Source organism: Manacus candei, unplaced genomic scaffold (assembly GCF_025592945.1).
Source record: "Manacus candei isolate 608988 ecotype Guabito, Panama unplaced genomic scaffold, ASM2559294v1 h1tg000023l, whole genome shotgun sequence".
Classification (NCBI taxonomy): Eukaryota; Metazoa; Chordata; class Aves; order Passeriformes; family Pipridae; genus Manacus; species Manacus candei.
The window spans coordinates 11409268-11427448 of NW_026138071.1; the positions used below are offsets into that span (position 1 = coordinate 11409268).

The following is an 18181-nucleotide window of genomic DNA, read 5'->3' on the forward strand; positions in this document are numbered from 1 at the left end:
CTACTTTATGCAGTAATGACAGAGCACCGTCCTCAGCAAATTCATTTTAATACATGGAGGAAAGTAAAACAGGCTATTTTAGGCAAATAAATGGAATAGAGCAACATCCACTGAAATGTATATTTCCCACAGAAGCGCACTGGCTAGTCCAATGAAATTTTGCAAATTTACTGCCTTATAGCAAATTATTTTTGTCACACGAGACTAGCTTGCCTGGATGATTCAGACTGTTAATAACGGAACACTTAAGACAATAATAGGCTTCCTATATTCCTAAATTTTATATATCTTTCTTATTTAGAGCCTCCTCTGATAAGCTGTCTTTGATAAGATTTTACATTTTTACTATCACCTTGCTATATGGGGAAATTATGAAATACAAGAGAGAAAAAGAGAGAAACATACATATAATTAATATGCATTAAAAGACATTTTAACACTTCATCGTAGAAAAGGCTGTCAGAAGAATTAATGTAGAGAAGAATAAAAGTAAATATAAATATAAATGTAGGTGGAAATATGAATACAAATATAAACACTAACATAAATACAAATTATTGTTTTCAAAGTATTTCAATGTCATGACATTGAAACAGTCAGAATACTATTACTCATTTTTACTGATATTTAATTCTCTAATACTAGAAGCAAATAATAGATTTTTCTTGATTAGCAAAAAAATCCCATGTGCTAACAGGAAATTCCATGTCATACCTAGGGACATTCAGACATCTTCTAATAGTTTGTATACTATTTTATTAGCACATAACTAGTGTAGTTACAGCTCATCTCTTATCTATAGGCAGAAATAAGAGAATAAAAAAACAGGTATTTTATACTCAATTTTGCTTTGGTTCAGCCTGTATACTACATACAGAGAAGTTGCATATTTGAGTACAGAGTGTAAACCTTTTCACTATACTTTTTGGACCACTTCCAGTGGAATCTAGGATGCGAATATAGCAACTAGGCTACTGTGTCTTCTAATGATACTTATCACCTACTACTCCAGACATTTTAATATATATGATGCTTACAGCACCAATAAATGCTCCCACCAAAATCTGACATGAGCAATTATTCAGTTGTTTTAACCTTTTCTGTGTACATACTCAATATAATCTAGATGAGCATCTGCCCAGTAGAGCTTGTCATTGGTGTAGTCTATGGTAAGTCCATTGGGCCACTCTAACTTTGTAGAGATAATCACAGTCTTCTCCTTGCCATCCATGCCGGCTCGTCCAATATAGGCTCGATCGGCAAAGTCTGTCCAGTAAACCTGTCTGTTCAAATGAATACTTATAGTCAGAATTGTAGTAAAAATATTTTGAAATCAATATTAGAAGCCAAGTCTCAAATATAGTATTTCCTGTCACAGAATTAAAGCAGAGATTAAGGAAGAAGAAAGCTAATATATTCATTACTTGAATTGCTACAGCAGACAATTGCGCAATCATAATTGCCTTCAAAGAATGCAACTGTCAGACCCAATATCTGCCAAATCACACACACATTTAGCAACCTTTTTTAGCATTGCAATCAAAACTTGCTATTTGGTTCCATATGGAACCAAATTCCACAGTGACCTGCATATATACCTACGAACAGGCTAGCTATTAAGCTGCAACTAAGAACTAACGCCATGCAAATCCAAATGCAAGCAAGCAAAATTTACTTCAGATTTTCAGAACAGTGTAGGATTATTTGCAAAAGAAAGGAAAAGTACTCTTGAAATGTCATACCCATATTTTGGATGAACAACAATTCCTCTGGGGTACTGAAAGCAGAAAGTGTTGTTGGCATCCACACACCGATCCACCAGTTTTTTCCGGAATCTTCCATCAAGTTCAGAGACATAGAGACAATCTTTGTAGGCATCCACCCAGTACAATTTTCTGAAATTAAGTTTCAGAGTTATTTAATATTATTTAATTATATTTTTTATTTTGCTTCACAGAATATTTAAATTTCAGGTTTTTTCTCCTAGAAAAAATATATCCACTGTAAAGGAATGCGTACTCCACTGACATCTCTTCTACACCATGCTCCAGGCTGCCCTTTTCACTCTGGCTGTTCCTGTAACCATGATTGTTACTGCCCAATTCAAACTTGCAGTTGCCTAGTTGAGTAATAATACACCATCTACCTATAAATTCCTAAACCCCTCTTCCCTTTCTGTCCTACCAACAAGGGCCAGGAGCAGGAAAACAGACATGCAGTGTAATGGATTGTGACCAGGGGTGTAAAATACTGGAGAGAAACATCATTGTTCCATTCTTCCACCTCTGCTCTCATCAAACAGGTAGAAAATTCCTAAGTAATCTGACACCCTAATTTAAACTTCACCTAGAATTTTTTAACACTTCTATTACTTTGCCTAGGAATATACACAGCTGTAAGCAAAGAAATCATACAAGCAAAAGTGATGATTTTAAAAAGCCTGCATCAAAACAAAGCATTTAATTCACTTAGACCTGCAACAGGGAACTTTGAAATTCTTTGCAGAGCTGGTCAGCTCCAGCATCCACAGGGTCATTCTAGAAATAGCCTGACAGATATAATCCCTGCCTACACCACCCTAAGCAGTGCCATTCCCACCAGGGAGGAGGACAAAGTAGTCTTCCCCAACCTGCATCTCATGGCATCCTCCAATCCTCTCTCTGCATTGAAAACAAGCAGAAAAATTCAACCATTGTACTGTCCTTCAGCCTTTCTGAAACACCTAAACAAAAACCAACTAAACTAAAACATAGCTAATTATAGCTGAAGTAATTCAACAGCTGTATTAGAATGAAACAGTAGAACCACTTCAGCTAAAATTAGCTTTTTCCTTCCTCATCTATCCATGAATCATAAAGCATTTGAGGCTGTTGGCAACATTAATTATCATTAGGTTTAGAGACAAAGTGGTTTAAAAATATCAACATATTTATATAAACACTCTCATAGAAGTTCCAAAGTGACTTTTTGAATGATTCTCATTGTTTTGCAGTCTGATGCACTTTTTATGCTTATAGTACTGCACTCAGAAAGCAAGACATGATGAAACACAGCCAAGAACACTGTCAGAGAGGGCACCATATAAGGACAGAGTTTCTGTGGCAGTCAATTAGACTATGTTTTGACCCATAGCAGGCAATTAAAAATTTGCCATAATGCAAAGTGCTTTCCAAATCCCTCACTCTCATACTGGTCTCCTGTCAGCAAATGATGTGGATCACGTCGTTTATCAGTTAAAGGTACATTTTTCAAGAGCAAAAGAAATATGCTCTTCACATTGGTACAGCAGGTAAATTTCATTAATGTTTGTTATTCCTCACTTAACTGGAACCTAGTTACCTGATATAACACTTTGGTTATGCAAAGAGAGAATCCTGCATCCCAACCCCAACAACTGCTAGCAAAGGACTGATTGATGAGAGAGCAAGTCTGATATAACCTCAGTATACTAGATGAGAGTAATGAAAGAAAAGTGTTACGTATTAAACCCTGATAAACAATTTCAGCTCAGTGGTGTGCACTGCATTCACAATCCAAAACGATTTCAGGACTCATCAGAAATTTCATATGAAGTGGAGAAAAACCTTAAGATAAACTCCTTCACACATCATTTCCTTAGGAGCCCAGAAAGATAGAAAACATATTTTCTTACCTGCCAACCCAGTCAACAGCGATACCTTCCCCGTTGGGCACACCATCACTTATCACTGTCTCCTTATTTGTTCCATTTAGGAACATTCGTTCAATGACACTCCTCCCCACATCAATCCAGTATAACCTCTTTTCCACCCTGTCAAAGTCCAGTGCCACCACATTTCTCAGTCCTTGCAAAATGAGAGAGTAAGACTGGCCATCTGCTGTGAGATTTCTCAGATAGTAACGGTTGCTAAAAATAAGGTATGGGGAGATATTACTATTTTGCCGGCAACTTTTTCCATCAGGCTCCCGGATATAGCCTGGGGCACACTTACAGATGTAGGAGCCAGCTGTGTTCTCACAAATCTGGCTACATACTGATGGAGTTTCATTGCACTCATCAATATCATCACAAGTCCGTTTATCAGACATAAGTTTGTATCCAGGATGACAAGAACAGTAGAAACTTGTCTGTGTGTCTGTACAGTCGTGATCACATCCACTGATTGAAGGGTCACTGCATTCATTTATACCTGGGAAAGGAAAGGAGTTCTATTCAAGGAACTGGATGGAGTACTAGGGCAGTCACTTTCCAATGTACTCTGTCTCTCTCTCCCTGCTACCCCCTGAAATGCTGAATGTGAATGTGGGCTGCTGTAATAAAGGAAAAAGGAAAACAAGTTAATCAAATACGAAATTATTCTATCATCTTTGAGGTCTGTCACAAAACACCCTGAGTACCAAGCATGGACTTCTGAATGGCATATTTTGGAAAAGTAAGGGTAATACATAACAACGAATGAACTATATGTAGTTCATATAATGAGCTCATTGTCACAGTCTGTTAAAACAGCACATAATAAGTATGACTTAAATAAAACAAAACCAAAATTAAATATATACATTTCTTATAATTTTCATTTCTGAGAGACAGCCATGGGATAGACACAATTGTAATGAAGAAATTGTCTTACAAGTTCATTTTTTTAAAGCTGCTTATGTATATTAAATTAGACAGTACAAATAAATCTATACATACCACATCCTTTTTCATCACTGTTATCTAAGCAATCATCCAACCGATTGCAGACTTTAACCATTTCAATGCAGTTTCCATTGTCACATTTAAAATGGTGGGGAGAGCAGGTCGCTTCTGGTGTATTACAGAGATGTTCCAGCTCATCAGATTCATCACCACAGTCATTATCCCCATCACAGAGGTAGGCTTTGGAAATGCAGCGCCCATTCTGACAAGTGAACTGGTGCTGTTGACATGGTTCATAGATGCATCCCCTTTCATCACTGCTGTCACCACAGTCATTCCGCCTATCACACCTGAAGAAGAACAAACACTTTCTTCAAATATAAGAAGGCAATCACTGTCGCTAGGGCAGATGGGTGGATACACTGTCCCGGTTTCCAAAGAAGGTGTGATATAGAAGGTGTATATTTTGGCTCCAACAGAAGAGACTTTCAGAAACCGGGGTCATATTATATAGTCTGATCCTGTGAGTCCTGCTTGTATTCCCTGTATGCATTACAGGCTGGACAGAGTCACCCCAGGATATGTTACTAGCCACAGAAAAAAGTATTAAATGCTAGTGGTGAGCACTGGGGATATTAACATAGAAAATTCTGGAGCATTTTCAAGTCAAAGCTAATGCATGAATGAAGAGCAGATAAACAGTTTCACTACAATATGTAGATGTACTTAGAACTAAATGATGTGGAAAAAAAAGGTTGAATTAGCTGCTTCACACGAAGCAAATTTTGAGAATTTATACAGCTGCCCAGGGAGTTACAAACCTGTACGTATTACGGATGCACAAGCCATTAGTACAGGTGAACTCATTTTCTGTGCAAGATCTTCGTGTGCAGTTCTGGTGTTCATCAAAAGCATCACTGCAGTCAGCATCACCATCACAGACCCAAGCCCGAGGGATGCACCTCCTGAGTGGGGGCCGATTGTTGGCACATGTGAACTCTGCTGCTGTGCAGTTGCGGTTTGCTGAAGGAAAAGCATGTCCACTAACCAAGTTACACTCTGTGTGTGTACCACCCTCCCCCCCCCCCCCAAACAGCCTGGATATCCACCCATAATCCATAACACAGCCATGCTCTGCTGCACATGCACAGATAGATATCACTGCACCTTCTCGTGTACAAAACTGTGCATTACTCTTCATGGAAGCTGACTGGGAGCCAAAGCATTCCTTAGGGAATGCTGACGTGCAGAAATCTGGATCTTATCAGCTTCTCAGTACAAGATTTTCATGTATCTGGCCACATTTTCTGGGAGCTGAACAGGTATTATGCCTAGGGCCTCTATTCCCTGTTTTCTTCAAGGTATTTTGTTCTCCAGGGAGCAAACAGAGTGAGCATCATTGCAGTTAATAAGGGCAAGGATTGAAAGTGTATCCAGCTGCTGTCAAAAGTATCAAGAAGCAGGACGAGGCTTGGTGAACCTCCTTCCCTTTGTTCACTCTCTAAACAGACATATTTATTTTGCTAACTAGATTTTAAAGATATTATGCCAAAACTATGTGGTTATTAATATGCAGAAGATGCAGTACATGACCATCAGGGAATATCTCCACTGAAGCTGCTATTGCTGCCCTGATCATACACACAATGCAGGTTAATTGTATCTCTATTTGAACACATCAATTCAAAGAAGAGTAATCGCAAAATTATAACAGTGTTTTTTGGGGGGTTTTTTACCTGTAAAATATTCAATTTCAATTCAATATAATGAAAATTAAGGTACAGAAAGATTGTACCTCATGCTTAATGTGCACCTTTGTGGGCAGAAAAACTGGTAGTGGGTGAGAGTTTGGGGGTTGGCTGTTTTCTAAAAAACGCCCACAGGACAAATAAAGTGCAGTATCTATTTGCATTAACCACCTACCACAATTATGTCTTTGATCCTCATCACTCATATCCCCACAGTCATTATCACCATCACAGATCCAAGTTCCTGGGATACATCTGCCATCATCACATCTGAACTGGTCACTTGAACAAGTCCGCAACTGGGGCACTTAAAAATGAACACAATCACCTTGCTTGTTAAACCAATCTGAACTGCCATGAAAATCTACTGAGGAGTGTATTTTAGAGAGAAGCTTATGAGAGTGAAATGTAAGGGAGAAGCTTAGGCGTCAAACAGTTAAGGTACAATCTGAAGACTTTTTCTTAAGCTAAAGGTGCAACTCCAGCAACGTGCAAAGTGAACTACCAACCCTGCTTAAAAAATAGAATAATCTATTCTACCTTCTGTTATGCTTACTTTTACAATGAGAATAATAATGATCTTGTAATATCACTTCTCAGTGACTTCAGTCAGCCCTTTCTCTTCCTCCCTGGAGATTAGCATCCTTTTTTTTCACCTCCTACCCCACTCCTCTGCTTATTCCTAACAGTTTCTATTGTACATACAGGATTCGTTTACTGTAATACTGAGACAGTCGTATATTGTGTCAACACTATTCACCTCTGCTTCCCACATTCCTTTTTTCCCCAAATGCAATACTGCATGCACACTTTCTGTACAGCATGACATCTGTTTGTACATCCAAAACAATATCAAAATACTTGCTTCTTTTTGCCACTTGATTCACTGCTATCACAGTCTGTTACAGAGACAGGAGGTTACATAGTAAGAGTAATCACACTACAAGTAATCAATTGTTGCAATTAAAAGCCTTCATATTCCATACACAGCTTTAAGGATCAAAATATTCAGTGACTCAGATTATTTAATCAGTGAATAAAGCCCAGAAGATACTTATTTTCCACCCAGTCTGGATTCAAGCTACTGCCTACAAGAGAAACTACTGATTTGCTATAACCCCTCAAGTTGTACCCTCTGAGTGCAGACTTACCACAAGAGGCAGGTTCATCAGAGCCATCAGCACAGTCTATTCCTTGATCACAGTACCAATGAGCAGGAATACAACGTCCCGATGTACAGCGAAACTCATTATTCGTGCAAGTCAGTGAGACTGGAAGAAAAAACCTATGTATTATTTCTTTTTTTCTGTTACCTTTCCAACTTGTTTTAAGTTGCTCTGGAGTCCATTTTATGCAAAAAAATACTACAGTCCCCAAAAAGGAAAGAGAAAAAAGTATGCTAGGAAGGATGTCTTTTCTCAGCCTATCTGTAAAGAGTTCATAGTACAAAGTAGCTTGATATTTGTATGCAAAAAAATGGGTTTACTTCTCTCCTTGGATATACATATCAGCTAATAAGTAGACAGAATTTGCCTTGGAAATAGGATTGCATGCAGCAATATGTTTTATATTTATACTTGAGATTTGTGCGCAGGAAAATGACCACAGTCCAATATACTTATTTTTCCAGTGCTCAAACCAGGTGTAGCAGACTCAGCAGTTTACAGTAAATCAAAATGTACACTAAGGAAGTAATATCTCATGGTAGATAATGTTTTCATTTTTCTCCCACCAATTTTTCTTCACCTGCTGGTAGGAATCTTTTCTTAATGGCAGTGAAGAACAAACCATAACATTGAGTAGTTCCAGCTAAGCATGCTACAAATATTCTTCCTGCACTCTGGCTGAGCCCCTCAATCCTGGCATATATAATGGGTTTCATAATTTCTTCAGTTGTTACTGATACTCTCCTGTACCCTCTGACGGGTTCAGAATACCAAAAGGACAGTCTGGCCTTTTAACTTGCTCTTCCCTGTGCCTTTGATGATGGAAATCAAAGACAATTAACTATTGCTCATTAATGCCTTGGGGTTTCTTTGCCTCTCATTCTCTTTCTCTCCCTCTTTCTTGCTCTTCAATAATTGTCAATTTAAGTAATTCCCCAGGAACATTAACAGTAGAAGGGACAAAGTACATCTTTTACGACCAGCACAAACTCACTATTGCCACATATCTTTGACACGTTGGGGCCCATAGATAAAAGTGGCCATGTTCTGGCTACAGAAATTGAACTCATATTTTAGAAAAATTGTGGCATAGCTAGTTCAAGGCATGTAACTTTAGGAAAATGAGTGAAAGCAAAAATACTCAGGCAATACTAAAACCAAATCATTATCTGAAAATATCCATTATGTGTCATAAATTGATCCAAAACATTTCATATGGAAAAAGTACTGCCTAACTACTACCTAATATAAATGTCTTAGAAAAGTTGAGCTGGTTTGTAATTAAGGCAGATGGAAAACTAGATATTTCTGTACACTAACTGGAAGCTCCAATGAACAACGAATCATATGTTAAAGAATCGTTCATAACCACATGAAAGGGCTAAAAGAAACTACATTTGAGACTGTATCAATTTCATTTGTTTAGAAGAAAAAATATTCCAATGCTAAAGTTTTAGAAAAGACAGCTCACTATAATACTTAAGTGTCAAAACACCATGTAAAACCATAAAGAATACAGATCAGAATAAGCAAAAAGAAAAACCTCTCAAACGTTTTATGAAAATGCTGCAAAAATTTATCACCTTTTTTATTAGATAAAATCATGATTTAGATAATTGAGAGATAAGAGGGCAACGCATTAACTTCAGTATTACAAAAAGAGATATTTTGAGAACAGTGTGAGTTATGTCAAAAGGAAAGAGCAGTAGAATAAATTACTTAAGTAAGGAAGGCCCTGTTAACTTACCACAGTGAGTAGGGCTTTCATCACTCATATCTCCACAGTCATTATCACCATCACACAAATACGTACGAGGAATGCAAATATTTGTGCTTTGGCATTTTGTAAAACCAGACTGGCAAGTACGTTCCGCTTTAAGGAGGGAAGAAAAAAAAGCAAAAGTTCTTTAGAGCTTTTTAAAATACTGTTATGCTGCATCTCATTCAGAGATACCTAACATTGTTAGAGTCCCACATCACTCACTTTCAAAAGTGCATCACTCATTCTGCTCATGCTATATGGGAACAGTTAGATCATTGCTTTTATTGCAGAAGTCCTGACAAAAATATGATCCAAAAATGCCAATACTACGTGCCAATACTTGTAGGTGAGGGAACAAAAACTGACATGTATTCGCACTGTAATGCCTGCATTTGCAACCAGTTGGTATGCTATGAATCATCAGACCAACTACAAATGACTAATAGACCAGGAATTTCAAATATTCAAATTTCTCTGAGATCAAAAATAAAATTGTCACAAATAATATAAACAAAATCAGTGCACACACAAAATGGAAAAAAAATTCTCTAAAGACATTTTCATTAATTTCTTCAACTCCAAATACAAATTTTCCACTAAAGATTTTAATCTTAGTGTATAGATATGATTATTTTGAGGAACTGCAATAGTAGTCAATATTGAGTTAATCACAGTTTACATCTTAAGGAAAGCAAACACGACTGATATCTTTTTGAGACCCATAAGGCATATAGTTTTAAACTGTGCCATTACGGAGTCATGATATACACTCCTGATGATTAAATCTAGTATAATTAATATAGCATGACACAAAGCCCATTGTCAAATTCCAGTCTAATCCTGCTAAAATATAAACCCTGCATTTAATTTATCTGAAAAAATACTTGTGAAATCCATGGTGGATTGATCACACACAAAACTTAACATTAAGCACTGCATGAGCATTTGTTGCATTAAGGCAGACTCCGAAAGCGACATTTATTATGTAATAATATTTTATATATGTATAAAATATTATGTATTCCAGAATATCTTTTAACAATTCTATTTGCTTCAAATAACACAAAGCATCATCTGCAATAAAAATAAAGAAATCTTTTGTCCTATTTGCTGATTTTGTCACAATTCTTCACACAAAGCCACATTTCCCTCTTCCTTCGTTTAGAGAGCCAGACTCAAACAGGCAGTAGGTAATAGGGCTAAACTTACGGCAATTTCTCTCATCTGATGTGCCATTATCATAACAGTTGTTTACTCCATTGCAGACATACTGAAGAGCTATGCACCTTCCATTATTGCAAGTGAACTCTGTGTGGGAGTCACAGGTTCGGAACAAGCAGCCAAGCTCGTCGCTGTTATCTCCGCAGTCGTTGTAGTGATCGCAGCGGTAGTGGTAGGGTACACACCGCCCATTGCCACAGGTAAATGCTGTTGGCTGACAAGTATGGAAAGCTGCAGAAAATTACAATAAAAAAAAATGTGGATAAAACATAATCTAAACTCTGACAAAGTAACAAGTAAAATCACAATATTTTTACCTGCCAGGGCAAACACAGCTGCAAAACGGACTGCATGAAAAGTAAAATACATATTTGAATTAAAAAAGTAGAAATTGGCTACACATGATAAAAATTCCACACTACAGTGCTTTTGGATTCTAAAGCAAATCACTAGTTATTCGGACCTCAAACCCATGAGCAAGCAAGGGATTGTTTCCAAACTACAGCCATAAGATCCATGATCATAAAGCCACAAAACTGACATAGAATACAGAACAGGCAAGACAGACTATACAACCACTTTCTAATGCAGTTATTTTAAATGCTTACCACACACACTTTCCAACTCATCACTGCCATCAACACAGTCATAGTCATTGTCACATTTCCATCGCTCTGAGATACACTGTCCATTGAGGCATGTGAAGAAACCAGGATCACACCTGGTACCATTATCCACAACACAGTGCTTGTTGTTATTTGCTAAATACCAGCGACCTTCAGAGGGGCACTGACATTCTGCACCAGCTGGACCTAAATTTATGTTTGACAGTTTAAAAAAAGGACAAAAAAATTGAAACAAACTTAACATTGATTTTTTTATATAGGATTCTATTAAAGCATTCATAGTTGTAGCACTGGAAAAGGCAAAGAAATCTTCACAATTCCTGTATGACCTCTTTGCTTAGATAGTACTGTGGTGACTTAGCCAGGCTTTTATCTTACTTAAGCATATGCAAACTCATTAAATCCCACAAAAGTTATTTCAGAGTTCCTCAGAGGAACTGAGATTGGAATTTGGAGTGTCTTAGTACTTGCTTGTTGTCCAAATAGCTTTTTGGTGGCAGCAAGATGGCATGTGATGCTTTCAATTATCACAGCTATACCCACTGAGACTTTTTTTCTCAAAATCAAAACAGCTGTTCAAAACTGCTTGCACTAGACAAACTGTGCTTCTGAAAATCAATGAGAAGTTTGAGTTGTTTTCAGGCAAGACAGATTTGTAAAGGCATTTAAGATGCTACAGATGAAAACAGGCCCTGAATGAGTTTTTCGAAGTCAAGGATCATAACTCTCAAAAATTTACAACATATGAAACAGCTCTATAACACATATGTAATAAAGAAATAGTGATCATAAAGATTTTTTAAACATGTTGTAGGAAGTATCTGATCAGTATACAGTGTATGAATATATATTCCTAAGGTAAGCATATCCTACAGCACTCACTTCGTGTCTCAACCAAGAAGAAAGAAAAGTTCAAACCCCAGAAAAGAATGCTTTGGTTTGAATTACAGAAACCCATAATTTTTGTGTGTGAGGATTCTCAGACACAACCCTTAGGTGTGTTGGTAAAATACCATTGTCTTAAATGGCAATCATTTTGATTGCATTTATAAATAAAATAAATATTAAAAATTTGGGAACACTAAGAATTATTTCAGCTGTTCCCATGTGATTAAAACTGCTATAGTATAAACTCTATACAGGGAATAGTAATAGCTTACAGTCATCAAGCATAACAGCTTACCTGGTGCACAGATATGACTGCAGCCACCATTGAACTGGTTGCAAGGGTTGGTACACTGCTGCTGCTTACTTTTTGCCCAGACATGAATATCCATCGGTCTTTGTGGAAGATTCATGATCATTACAATCTGATCTGAACCATCGTACTTATTAGCTCGATAAATGCTTCGTGTGTTCCAGTCTGTCCAATATATGTGCTGATCAAACAGTGTCATTGCAAATGGATGCAGAGCAGTGCTAACAATTACCTCACGATTTGTACCAGTGAGAGTGCACCTCTCAATCTTCTGCCTACAATAACAAAGAAATTATTACATCTTAAAAGAAAAAAGTCTTTTAACTTATGTATAAATCCATGCCCTAATTAGTCCAGCAATTCAGTAAGGTTCACCAATATCTAAGGTGCTATTATGCTGCCCCACCTCCATTAACTAGAGTTTGAAGCAGAAAAGCATATGTTTCATTTAACATCCTGCATTCCCCTTAAAACAGACATCCCATTACAAGTGCTTTGCCCTGCTGCACATAGATGAATCCAAATAACACCTTCTTCCCAGAAGGGCACAGGTCATAGAAGTTACTCCATTACAGACAACACTCTTCTGACACAGCAAAAGAGAAGTCTGAAAAAGAATTGCTATGCTGAAGGAGCCAGAGAGGAAAGGTATGACTGCTGCAGTGATCTCTCTGAGACTACAAGTGAATTTAATGGACAGAAAATTAAATAATTTTTAAAAACTCCCCCGATGACGGAAGAAATTCTGATGGCATAAATTCAAGGGTAGAGGTCTGTCTGGTAGGCAACAGCAAGAACATCAGGCCAAATTCCACAGGTGACAGGCATTAACCATGAATAATGTAAAATGTGTACTGGGACTGTATTTGCTAGAGAAGATACCTACAGAAGTCCTGAATTGCATGTATGATAAACAAACTGCCAGCAGGTACAAATGCATAAAGCAGAGGACTAAATCTACACTATGGCGTAACGAAACTTCTTATTGCACAGTAGTTTCACATCAATATCAAAACCTGACATAGCATTGCTATTAAGTAACTCTTAACATTCTATACTGTCAAGTACCAAATTCAATTGAAATGCCAAAAAACAATTTAAAAATGAGGAAAAATAAATAATAGAGCTATTAAAAAATTAACCACATGTAAACCAACAAGTGTGTTATTAATACATACAGATTTGCATCAGCCCAGTACAGCTGCTGTTCTTCATAGTCCAGGGTAAGCCCATTTGGCCATACCAAATTGGTGCTTACAATAGGTGTTCTGAAGTTTCCTCCAAGTGTAGCTCGCTCTATCTTTGCATTTGAACTCCAGTCAGTCCAGTACATATACCTGTCAATAACATGATTATATTTTCAGCAAATAAAACTCACAAAGCTCTTATCTGCTCCAGGATATTTCCACCCTGGTGTCCCTCACTGAAGTGTGCAGTGCAAAACAACTGGAAAAGAACTTCTTCCTCTCTTTTGGGACACACTGACAGGGGATTCTTCTAGCAGGGATAACTGGGGTCTGCTGAAGTGAACTTCAGAAAATTTTTTCAAGCTCTTATGTGAATCCAGTGAAGTCAATTAATCCCTTTCTTATCTTTCTTAATTTTAAATACATCATATTTAATAACAAAATTAGAAGTACAGTATAATACAGTAATGCCCCCAGCCTCTCAGGAAATGTTTTGATATTGAAACAAGAATTCTTCTGAAGCATTCAGGGAATACAGCAATAAAAGGCTAAGGGTTAGGGTTACAGGAAGTGTCTGGTAGTCTTTGTCAAAGTCTAAATTGTAGTTTCACCTGCAGTCAAAATAAAGAATAGCACATACCCTCTGCAGGGATCTAATACAACAGCTCTGGGTCGTGGCACCCGGGCAATCACTGTGTGATTCGATCCATCCACAGACATGGAGCTGATAGTCTGATTGAGGTAGTCACTGTAATAAACTCTGTTGTTGATCCAGTCAAACGCTATGCCATCTGGAGTCCCCAGGTCTTAGACACATGCAAGCAAACACACACAGCTCAGTATGATTTCCTAGATACTGCAACACTCTTCATCTATTATAATTTGGCAACATCAAAGACTTCTTTGAAATGCCACTGGTGCCAGAGCAAATTTGTCCATTTAAAAAACCCAAGTAGTAATACTTAACACTCAGGCAGTCCTGTGTATGCCGTAGGGTTACAAACACCTTTTCCTTACATAAACATAAGTTTTGATTGCTATTCTCCAAGTAGCAGGAATCCTCCTTCACTTCATAATATTAATTTACTATACATCATTTTAATTTATTACTTATCATTTTATATACAGAATAATATCTATCCAGTTTTATATTTCCATTTCATTGTGATCAAGATGAAATAAGACTCTCAGGAGAGGAAAAAATGAGGAAGCAAAAGGTACATTTCATTAGACATTTTAACTAAATAGTCTACCTTGACCATCAGCACAAAAGTACCTCCTTAGCTAATTCTAGGTGCTGCAGTCTATTTTTTTAACACCTAATTACCTTGTATCACATTTCAGTGCACTTACCAGATGCAACTACTGTTGGAGAGCCAATTCCTGAGTAAATATTAACATAACTGATTCTTCCTGTCCCTGAAGGAAAACTTTGTGTAAAATATATTCGGTTGTTTATGCTGTCAAAATCCAGGGCCACAGCAGTTCTTAACACGTTGACTGTGCGGAAGGGAGGACTGTGATTTTCGGGATCCAGGTGGATACTTCTGAGGGCATTCTCAAGAGCAAAAATCAGGTAATCATCAGTTGAAATGGAACATCTCTTGCCATCGCTGCCTAGTGTTCCAAAGGCACAACCACATTTAGGTGTCTGCACGTAAGGGATGGCAAAACAGAGGTGAGAACAACCTCCATTGTTGTCCAAACAAGGATTGTTGTTGACATCAAGGGGTGAACGTGACTGGAAATTACTGTTGTAAATCGTAACATCCCTTAGCCAATTAATGTTATCTCTTATTACTGTTGGCTGATCAGTATTGCCTGGTTCCTTGCTGGCTTGGAAGACTTTTTTCAGGTTTCGATCCACCCAGATCATAGAACTGCCAAAGACAGTGATACCATATGGAGTTGGATAGCGGCTGCCATAGCGTACGATTTCAACATCACCACCATCGGGCTGAATTCTTGCAATCATATCTAGGGAATCATCCACCCAGTAAACATAGCCATTGCTGTGATCTATGGCCAACCCACGAGGTGTGACAATGCCCTCAGACACAAGAACTGTTCTGTTGGTGCAGTCAAGAAATGCACGTTCTATCTTTGGATTTTGCCCATAGTCTGCCCAGAACAGATATCTGTTTTTTGGGTCAACTACTATGTGCCTTGGCATATCTATAGTAGTTTTAAGCAGCACACGACGATAAGTTGTGTTTAAGCGCAAAACTTCGATAAAAGTCTCTGTCAGGAATGCATTTGTAAAATAAAGATTTCCTGTATATTAAAAAAAAAAAAAAAGAAAGTTAATATTAACATCAATACCTGAGAAACACAAGCTGTTAAAAAAATAGTAAACCATAAAATGAATAGCCATCATAAATATCTTAGTAGTTGGAAGCATAAAGTACTTGCCTACAATTTGAGGAATTAGAAAGACGACACCTAAACTGACAGCAGTCAAATAATTTCTAAATCCTAATGGATTGCCAAGGGTATCAGTGGTAAAAGACCAAAGTGCATTAACTACAGTTGTCATTTAGGTGTACTTTTATATACATATATATAAAAATATATATATTTTTACCTTTTACAACACACAACTATGAAATCCATGTTATGACACAGGATTGTATACAGTAACTAAATTAAGTGTTTACAGAAGATAGTTGTCCTGAAACTCATCCCAACAAGCCTATCAATCAACTGAAGAACTTTTGCAAAACATATATACAGTACATATACACATAAAATCAAGGTAGTAATGTCAATGTTTGATTAATACTTTCTGAAGAGTTAATATTTGAATTAATCTCTAATATGTTTAAATAGGAACAAGAAATGAAAGTGGGGAAATTAAAGTTCAAAGACAAAGTATATCTTCTGCTTTTTTTACTTTTCATTATAATTTACAGTATTTATACACAGCAATCTGAGGGTAGATGAAAAGTCCTTTCTTATTTACAATGTCTTCAGACAAGTTTTGTGCACTCTTCTCTGGTACATGTTTTTCACAATGGTAGTACACTGGATAACAGCAACTTACAAATGTACAGACAAGAAGAGAGACCTAAGACAAATACGAAATCCTTATGAGAAAAGACTCCATACATTTATTCTGATAAACTTTCATCTTTACACATTTATAAAAAAATAAGAGCCATTAATTACTTCCTCTTGTTTTCAAATCAGTCCATAGAGACACAAATTAGAACCATGGTACTTCCATTCAAAATGGTTCCATTAGGATCTGTTTATGTTAGTCTTAAAATTTTACAATCTATAAAGAGTAACATTCTCCTAAATTCAGCTGTGCTTACCTGCTACCCAGTCAATTGCAATGCCACGGATCCCATTTCGTCCTATTCCATTTGTAACAACATTTCTAAAGTAAGAACCATCCGGTTTAATTTTACGTATTGCATTCTGAGAAGAAACTGTGCTACTGAAGTCACACCAGTAAATGAAACCAGAAGGCATGTGAACATCCACATGAAGTGCATTTCGTCCTGAAATATTTTGAAAAGTAAAAAATAATATTTTTTATATAAGCTAACTTATTTAAAATGTGTTATGCCAGAAAGAAATGCCAAAATACTAGGCATTACAAGATTTTTTCCTATTACAATATTCACATACCTCTTCCTGCCAGTGGTACCATGGCTTCAGAGTGATCTGATGTCTCTAAACTAAATCCTTTAATTGCAGAAAGCATAGATACAATTACAAATGAACTGTATGGAGAACAGGTTCTGTTATCAGGATTTAGCTGAAAGCCAGTAGCACAGGCACAGGAGAATAATCCATGAGGTACAGGCAAGCAAAGCTGCTGGCAAACTCCAATATTATTACTGCAGCCATTTGAGGAACCAGCAGAATCTGTGAAAGGCACAGATGGCAAGACATAAAAATCTGAACTGTATCATCCCAAACACCCACAGATATATATCCAAATTCATACATTTGTACAGTATTAACAATAAGATGACAAAAATAAAGATCTTAATCATTTTTCATTTTAGCACAGATGTGTTAGCAAATAGATTTGCTGGTTTCTTGTCATCTAAGATCAATGGGGTCAAGAAGCAGATAAAACAGATTTGAAGCTAAAGTAACAAAATTTCTTATTTAGTCAACACTACATTGGTAATATTTTAGTAAAATTACGTAACCCAATAGATGCTTTAACTAGATGATGGACCATCTCTTTACCAAAACCAGGCAAAATGCTTCTGACACTTTTCCTGAAAGCTAAATCGAAGCATTTCCTTTGAAAAGGCATACATTCTATCTCTAAGGGAAGTTTGAGTTTTCACAAGTTGAATATCCTGAAATATCTCTCTTGCAAATACTCACTGTCTCGGTAATACACTCGCAGGCCTTTCAGTCTTGGGACATTATCTCTCAGTACTACTTTGTTTGCACCAGTGGATTTGTCAACTCGTTCAATAACTTCATAATCTCGGTCAGTATAGTACAGAAATGTATCATACACAGCAATTCCCCACGGATGAGAAAGATGAACCACCAGGGTCACACGATTTGTACCATCCACATTGCCTCTCTCAATCTGTGAAATCAATTCAAAGATTAAGATAAGGATTACATTTTTTATAATAAAAGTTCAATGTTATAATAAAACTAAAATGTTACAT

General features: G+C 36.9%; 1 protein-coding gene across 2 annotated transcripts in view; it reads right to left on the reverse strand.

Moving 5' to 3' along the window:
• Positions 1–18181, reverse strand: part of LRP2 (LDL receptor related protein 2) — a 117406-nt gene that overhangs the window by 30557 nt on the left and 68668 nt on the right. For both annotated transcript variants that reach the window (XM_051787320.1, XM_051787319.1), the window contains exons 36-52: positions 17883–18096; positions 17166–17405; positions 16847–17035; positions 14883–15803; positions 14170–14335; positions 13521–13679; positions 12328–12617; positions 11127–11330; positions 10507–10749; positions 9283–9408; positions 7521–7640; positions 6545–6676; positions 5443–5644; positions 4676–4971; positions 3653–4169; positions 1743–1895; positions 1113–1283 (exon numbers count right to left, since the gene is read on the reverse strand). In XM_051787320.1, coding sequence (XP_051643280.1) covers positions 1113–1283; positions 1743–1895; positions 3653–4169; positions 4676–4971; positions 5443–5644; positions 6545–6676; positions 7521–7640; positions 9283–9408; positions 10507–10749; positions 11127–11330; positions 12328–12617; positions 13521–13679; positions 14170–14335; positions 14883–15803; positions 16847–17035; positions 17166–17405; positions 17883–18096 — 4343 coding nt within the window. The remainder of the gene's footprint in view (positions 1–1112; positions 1284–1742; positions 1896–3652; positions 4170–4675; positions 4972–5442; positions 5645–6544; positions 6677–7520; positions 7641–9282; positions 9409–10506; positions 10750–11126; positions 11331–12327; positions 12618–13520; positions 13680–14169; positions 14336–14882; positions 15804–16846; positions 17036–17165; positions 17406–17882; positions 18097–18181) is intronic.